This window comes from Aptenodytes forsteri, unplaced genomic scaffold (genome assembly GCF_000699145.1).
Source record: "Aptenodytes forsteri isolate BGI_AS27 unplaced genomic scaffold, ASM69914v1 Scaffold241, whole genome shotgun sequence".
Taxonomy (NCBI): domain Eukaryota; kingdom Metazoa; phylum Chordata; class Aves; order Sphenisciformes; family Spheniscidae; genus Aptenodytes; species Aptenodytes forsteri.
In genome coordinates, this window is record NW_008795252.1 from 9,934,579 (window position 1) to 9,942,349 (window position 7,771).

The 7,771-nt window shown below is 43.8% G+C and overlaps 1 protein-coding gene across 2 annotated transcripts in view; it reads right to left on the bottom strand.

The window, feature by feature from the left end:
• The window catches only part of TTLL12 (tubulin tyrosine ligase like 12), a 29,675-nt gene extending 22,549 nt beyond the window's left edge, over nt 1-7,126 (bottom strand). For both annotated transcript variants that reach the window (XM_009279047.1, XM_009279046.1), the window contains exons 1-2: nt 6,973-7,126; nt 662-837 (exon numbers count right to left, since the gene is read on the bottom strand). In XM_009279047.1, the coding sequence (XP_009277322.1) occupies nt 662-837; nt 6,973-7,092 (296 nt within the window). In that variant the 5' untranslated portion in view covers nt 7,093-7,126. The remainder of the gene's footprint in view (nt 1-661; nt 838-6,972) is intronic.
• Between the last annotated feature and the right edge of the window lie 645 nt (nt 7,127-7,771).

Here is a 7,771-nt window from a genome sequence, read left to right on the forward strand (position 1 = left end):
TGAAATCAGTAAGAACACAAAAAACTGTGTTGTAACATGAAGTTGTTTCTTATGCAACTTTTTTCTAGTTTTATAGCTGTACACTAGTCTCATATTCATGACAGATAAGCTGATTCTGAAGAAAGCCAACAGTAACGTGATGTATTCAACTATATATGCATGCATAGCATGCAATCACACTATCGCACTCTTGAATTATATTTTAGCCAACTGGAGGAAATTTAATAGTCCATGGATCATTACTTTGAAGCTGCTCAATACCTCCTTAGCCTGAGATTTGTGAAGGTCACAATTATTTCTTCAGTTTTTTTTTTCCGCAAGGACACACAGTCTTGCAGATACAAAGTTTTTGTTTTCTTTCTGCAGAATTCATTTCAAGGTTGTCTTTTCCCTATTTTCTCCCTCAGTTTACTAAAACCGATTTTTAAGCATCTTCCTGCATGATTTAGAAAAGAACAATGTTAAGATACTTGCGCTCCTAGTACCCTTTGCAAGATGTGCCTCATAGCATGCACCTTTCCTCAAACAGGCAGCTATGTCTTATAGTAAGAAAAGAGGATTTTTGAATAGGACGAAACAAGTTTTAAAGCAAACTGTCCGTATCGTTTTAGGGTTTAAGACTACTCAAAGACTGAACACTAGTTCTGAAATCACTACTCACCTATCGGGATTGGAGGCTTGAAGCCCATTCTCATTTGTTACGATAACTTTGAAACAAGGTTCATTTCCAGGATTTGGTTTCTTTTTTAACTCTTCTTCCATTTCTTCATCACCTTCCTCCTCATCATCCACCTCTTCTACTTGCATTATACCGAAGTAGTCACCAGCATCAAATACCTGAGATTGAAAGTGCACAAAATATCAAGCAGTTGGTTGAGGCAGTACCCCGATATGCATAATGCAACACTGAAAGGCACTTTTAGATAATTTTGGCCTGCAATCTGATAAAAATTGGCATTTTTAACTTAAGAGACAAATGAACAACAGTATTTATTCTTTCACATTTTAATAGAGCTGTTTGTTTGGGAAGTTTCTTTAGTTAATATTGGCAGGAAGCTTTGCTGGTTTCTTTGGTACCAGTACGTCTACTGACGATCGTCTATTAGTTTAACTTCTCATAAAGAATTCCAAAAGCTGAAAACAGAATATCTTTGCTCAACTTTGCTAAAATCAACAATTTAAGACCTACAAAACCAGGTATTACCCAGGCTCCACAACCATACTAAAGTACATTAGGGCCCCTGAAGAAAAAGAGCTTTTACCACTTGTGTTCTGAAACAGTTAAGAAATCTTAGCATGTTTCCCCCCTGCTTCTTTCCCTACACAAGGAACTGCCCATGCTCACTCACCTCCAGATGAGTTGGGAGATTCCTTATACTGCTGCAAGTTAAGGTCTATACACTTACCTCTACTGATGTGCTGAAAGGGATTTGTTTGCATTCTTGCCTACTCCAGATATAACATCTTGATCTAGAACCTACATAAATTCAGTAGGTCAGTACACAAGTTTCCCTTCTGCCAAAATCTTGCGAAATGGTGGGCTTGCATATCTTTTGCAGAACCACAACTCTGCTGACAACTTTCATGATTTCAACGTGAACATGTGCTTTTAAAAAGAAAAGCATGTGTAAAGTCTCAGAAGACTTTTCAAATCCTTTCAGAGGGAGTTATTTTTGTTAAGTCACTCACAATGAACCAGGCAGGAGCAGACAAATCATTTGTCTCAATCTAGCCTCACTAGAAAGTAGCAGGGAGGGAGAAAGACCTAGAAATGTGACCTCTAGAGTTACTGGTTTAACATGTCAAGCCCCGGTATACCTAGCTTCTGACACCACATTATTAGAAGTCATTTCTTCTAGACATTGACAACTTATTAGCTGTAAAATTCCAGAGGCAGTGACAAGCCTTTATTTGTTCAAGTGAGCATTCCTTCAGGATAATTATTTCTGCTAAGCCCCAACAAGGAGGGGAAGAAATCAACTCCACACCTGTAAAGCAAGGCCACCTAGACAAAGCAGATAGCTGCCCAAAGACAGCTAGCAAGGGAGGAAGGCAGTGGGGAAACAACACCTGCTTCAGATCTTAAGCCACAGCATGATATCATTGACCAGATCCAAGTGGAGAAGTACCTGAAATTCTTTTCTGAGGATCAGGGGATGGCATTTTCCTTTGGGCTGGGGGGAAGAAAAAGAAGATGCCAACAATGTGTTGGCTAACTCCACACATACATTTTTCTTAAGGTAAAGAAAATTACTTTCTCAACAGCCTCACCGGAGATTAAAAATACACCTGTGTTTTAAAAAATTAGAAGCTGACTTAGTATCATTTACTTCAGCAGACATCAAAATAGCTAGCAATTCTAATTTATTCCTAGTTTTCCAGTTTTGCTAGAAGAGGACAACATTACTCAATAGTAAGCAGTATCATGACCTCTTGCTGTTACAAGAGTAGCCACCAATGTTCCTTTAAGTCTCTGTTCGGTTGCCTGTACAATTTGTAGTCATTCTAAGCTGAGGTAACCACAGGCAGGTCCCAGCAAAAGGAAGAGTCCTTCCTTGTGCAGCCGTCAATAGTGCTCACAATTTATTTTCGTCAGGTTAGCTCCCAGCTGGATAAGCTCCCTGATCTGGCTCACCGCACAAGTGCTAATCCTGGCCCACGACAGGCAGCAAAAAAGTACACCAGGGCACACACGTTCCACTCTTCCTTGAAGTGACGCTTTGCTGCTCCTACTGCTGGATCAAGAACTGTCCTCATCAAGCTAGCAGGAGAAACAGCAGCTAAGTGACTGGCAGTCATTAGAAAATTAAAACCGCAAGTGTGATTCACTGGAGTCCACTTGACACCTGCTACTGTATGGCACTATGTATGCTTTCTACACTTGACAATTTGTCTTAAGGAGTTTGTAAGAGCAGGGATATGAGGTGAGCCAGCTGCTGACTTGGGAGATTAGCCTTCACTCGCCACAGGCTCCACCCATTCACCAAAACCCCATGATGAAGTCCTTCTACAACTAAGGGAAGCTGTTGGCTTTACGTTTTATTAAATATAAACTCAAGACTTAAAAATAAAGGGACTCCGAATTCTCTAAGCCAAAGTTTTGACCTCTCCCTCCAACAGAGCATCAGTTGCATGAGATTGTAGCAGTTAGCAAAAACTCTCCACTTTTAATACCTTTCAGCAGAATTATGCTAAAAAAAATTTCTCCTTGAGAATTTAACACCTTGAAAAGTGAATTAGGTATATATATTCCTCACCTGAAGAAATTCACACTTCTTGGAGCAGCAGCTCAAGACCACCTTAATCAGTGGCTTTTTGTGAGGTTTTTGTTGGGTTTTTAAATTCATAATTGATAATGCAAACAGTTCAGTAGTGAACTGACAGGTTTGGCAGAAGTGCCTGGTTGGCAGTGTGGACACACAGCCTGTTAAGTGTGTTGACGACACTGCTGTCCTCCTCTCTTCCTCCCTCCCTTTGAGGGTCTGTCACACTGTGAACATACTAACGCAGCAGTTCCATTAAAGGAATCTTAAGCTACTTAAGCAAAAAACAGCTGGATAAGATCACACAACCAATTTGAAAAGTATAACCTTTCGCTTGAAGCAGAATAGGGAGAACTTGCATGAAGTACTCCGACAGAGTTAGTAATAGTCTCTAGAAGACAGCAAAGGGGTAGCAACACATTTCAGTGGCACAACTATTTGCAAGCAAAACATGCTTGGGCAAAATCACTCTCTCTTCATGTTCAGGTGCAGTTCCAACTTAACAAACCTAATGAACCAGAGAAAGCGGTAACAAAGCAGGCGCATGTCATGACAATGACATGCACTGGCATCTTCAGCAAATTCCTTTTAGGGACAATGCAAACTGCTTTGAAGGCCACAGGCAGCCTCTGAACAATAGCCTGCCCTCCCCTGCTCTGGAAAATAAAGTCTAGTAGTATTGATCATGCTGCATTCCTCCTAGTAATTAATTAAAAGCCTCCCATTTCTAACTGGGATGAAACTCTAAGCAGTCCTTTGCCAGCGACATCTCAGGGCCACAAAAATCTTACTGTGATACACAGAAGCCTGCCACATAACTTAGTATATGGCTGGAATAGAAAAAAAAAAGATTATGAATAACATCAGATGCAGGCACTGTATTTCCCAGGCTTGTAACCAGACTATACACGGTTTCTCCAGTAACATAAGAAACAACCACTATATTGGAAATAGAATTTTAGGGTTTATAGCAAATTATTACACATGCATATGTTTTGTTTTTCAAGTTTCTGCCAGAAACATGGAAAGTTTGCTTCCCAACAGACATTGAATGCTAAATGCAAAACAAACAAAAGCAGGTTTCTTGACCTAGGAGATATACCATGTTTTGAACGAGCAATCCAATTCAGTTCATGGTTACATAATGCTCTCAGAAGGAAACCTGCTCCAGCAGATCTCAAGGTAAATGAAAAAAATAAACAAAGTCCCCTCCACTTCTCTCACAGGCTTTAACATACACAGAGGAGGGAGGGTGCATTCACTCTGTATGTTGAAGCACGCGTGTGTGTTGGAAAACAGCTGCCTGGGCTGGGTTCTAGAGGTATTGATGTAAGAGAGATTTTCATCTGTATTATGGATGCAAATTTTCCAAGTTCAATGCTAGAAAGTTTTAATCTTTGCAACAGGTTAGGACAAATGAAAAATTCCTCCAACCTTCACACATGAAACAAGGAAACTCACCCTATGCTCCATGTTGCACTGATTTCCACCCCACCCCCAGTTACTATTACCTAGACTCCCAAAACATTGTCACCCTTTCCCTTCACCTCCTTTGCTTTCTTTACTGCTGCTCCTCCAGCCACTCCACATGATCCAGTTCTAAGTAAGGTACTGTAGCTCTGTCTCTACCTCCTCAAGAGCTCATCCCAGTCCACGGCTCTCCTCACAGTAATTTTCCCTGGACATCCCAGTCTTCTCCATATCCTTTTGCCCTTCTTCTGGGTAAAACCCAGAAGCTGCAACAGTAAAGACAAGCACCATCAGCAGCCTAATTTATCTTCCTAAGCACACTGAAATCATTAAATCTCTCCTTCCACATGCACTGGAACACTTAGTACAAAAGAACATGCTCAGCCACTACTGCAAGCAAAATGAAACAGAAAGAGCAGCCTGCCACCTTAGAGCATATGCTTTCTTCATCCTGCCTTTCTCCATCCCCACCTCTGTAAAAGGATCAGGACTATGGATCTCCTCACTCTATTCTCTTACCTTCCAAATTTCACACACACACCCCCAAGTTGGTAACATGCAAGGATTTCAGCCACAGGACACAAATCTTAAGCCTGTGTTATGTCACAGCACAATTCCAAAGTTTGCCAGCTACCTCCAGCTTCATAATACTGGCATATGGCAATGCAACAGCTTGCAACTTCAGGTTTCCTTACCAGTTTTATACTGTCTTCTATTTCATCCTGTTCCAGTACATCCCTTCTCATACCTTCCTGTTTAAGAAGAGCAGTAGATATTCCCTGCTCCAAGTCACTTACACGTATGGTTGTCGAGAGAGGTATAATACAACAGGAAGTTTGTGACTGGGCATATGCTTGAGCTAACGTAGATTTATTTTCTCTGTAATACACACATATTCCTGTTATTAGCAGTACCAGACACACAACAATTAGAAAGCAGCAGTAACATATTCAGACCCTTCCTGACTGTATGTGCTATAAACACTCAGATTATATCATGACTTGCTATGTTTCCCTCCTGTCTGAACTTCAATATTGGGATGGGGAAAAGAAGCATTCAAGTAATTAGAAATTAGTTTACTTGTACATGTGTGTTAAACTACAGTCCCCTTTCCTTCCCCACTGTCCTATACTTCCTGTTCAAACTTCTCATCCCATCCCGCTTTTTTCTCCACTGCTCATCACGCTCAACAGCACCCTACCGCTAGTTCCCTTTTCTCCCCATACCTTGAGGTTCCCATCAGATCTCTTTCTCTCCCCAGGACTGAAAGTTCACCTTATTCTTATTTCCTTCTCCAGGCAGACTCCTCCAGACTCCCTGGAGCGCTCTCAAGTCTCTACACAACTAGTTTTGGGTTGTGTCTCTTTCCTGCCTCAGTTCCTTGTTCCTTTACTACAACAGGGGAACTCAAAAAGGCTCACAAAGGGCAATGTCCCCAAATTTATGTCATTGCATCTATGAGTAGCAATTTTACAAAGGCTTACAACTTGCCCAAAATTTCGCCTGATAAAAAGTCACACAGCACCGCTGCTCTGAGATGCTCTACAAAGCAGTCCTTGCATTGTTATTGTTTTAACCATTGCTGGAACGTTCTTCTACCACCATCCCCATTCTCTGCAAGAGCTGAACGGCTTTTACTCAGATCAGGAATAAATGAACAAACCAACCGGCCAAAACCACCCCTGAGACAGGCAACTCACGCATACACAAGACAAGCTGGCTGAGTTAGCTCTGCACAGTTATAAACGATTAAGGACTGGGCAGACCAGCATGGAAGTGAAGAGAGTCAGGGCAAAAAAAAAGAATCAGCTAAAAGGCAACCCAAACCATAATACATTAACATATGATGACATCCTGGCTTTACTACTACCACTGTTGCTTTTCTAGTTTCCTCTTCGGCAAAAAGGTCCGAAGGCGTTAGGACATACTCATCACCTCTCTCCAACACTGGATCTCCGGTTACCAGGATCCCCAAACGCTTTCAAGCTTTACGCTGACAACAATAAGACGAAATCAGATATGCACAATACACCTAATCTCTTTTACAGTCCCAAGCTGCAGCTTCGGTAACAACCGGCACGAAGCTTTTCTCAGCCTCCCCTGCAGAGCAACCTCTTGGCTCTCTTCTTCACCCCGCTGGGAAAGCGGGCCCCCTCGCCCCCGGCCCCGCGCGGTGTTTCCCGCCGAAGGAGCTTCCCTCAGCGCCGTTCCCCCCCAGCAACGGTCCGCGGCCACCCACCTCGCCACGCAGCTTGCGGCACAGGCTCTCCCAGTAGCGCGCCGGGACCCTCGACGCGCGGAGCGCGGCCCCGTGCAGGGCCACGAAGGCCGGCAGATCCTCCTCACCGTCTCCCGACATGGCCGGGCACCGCCGCTACCCGCTGCCGCTGCCCGCCCCGGCGCAGACCGGAGCATGCCGGGTGGGGGCGGCCCCTGAGAGGGAAGGAGGGAGCTGCGCGCGCGTGGCGGGGCGTTGCCAGGGGCGGGGCTTCGCCGCGCTGAGGGGCGGTTGCGGCCGTTGGGCGGTGGCTTGCTTCAGGAGGGGCACGGCAGGTTTCCAGTTACACCTGAGGAAAAGGGGTCTGAGGGGGCTTTAGTCTGCTGAGGAGGTGCGGGTTCTGCTTGTGTTTTGTTCTTCTCTTGGCCTTAAGCTTTAATAAAACCACAGCGTTCGTGGCGTGGTGCCGGCCACAAGATTTTTGAGTTTCACAGTGTTTCATGATGAAGGGGCTTTTCAGGAAGGCCCCAGCTGTAGCCTCTGAAGTGGGTTACAGGTGGGGTGCGAGGCATGAGAGGGGCTAACTGCCAGTCACAGCCACGGGAGATGCTCTCTTTGAGTCGTGTGCGTAGAGGAAAAACTGGCACCATGTATGGTGCCAAACATTTTTTAAATCAAACCTTTTTTTTTTTTTAAACTGTGACAAGTGAATTTTAACGCTAGGCCTCTCTTCAATATCTGTCAGTGTAAGAGGGAGGTGTGTTCTTTGCAAGTGCCTGTAGGAGGGAGGTGGCTTCCCAATATTTTTCTTGTGCTGTTT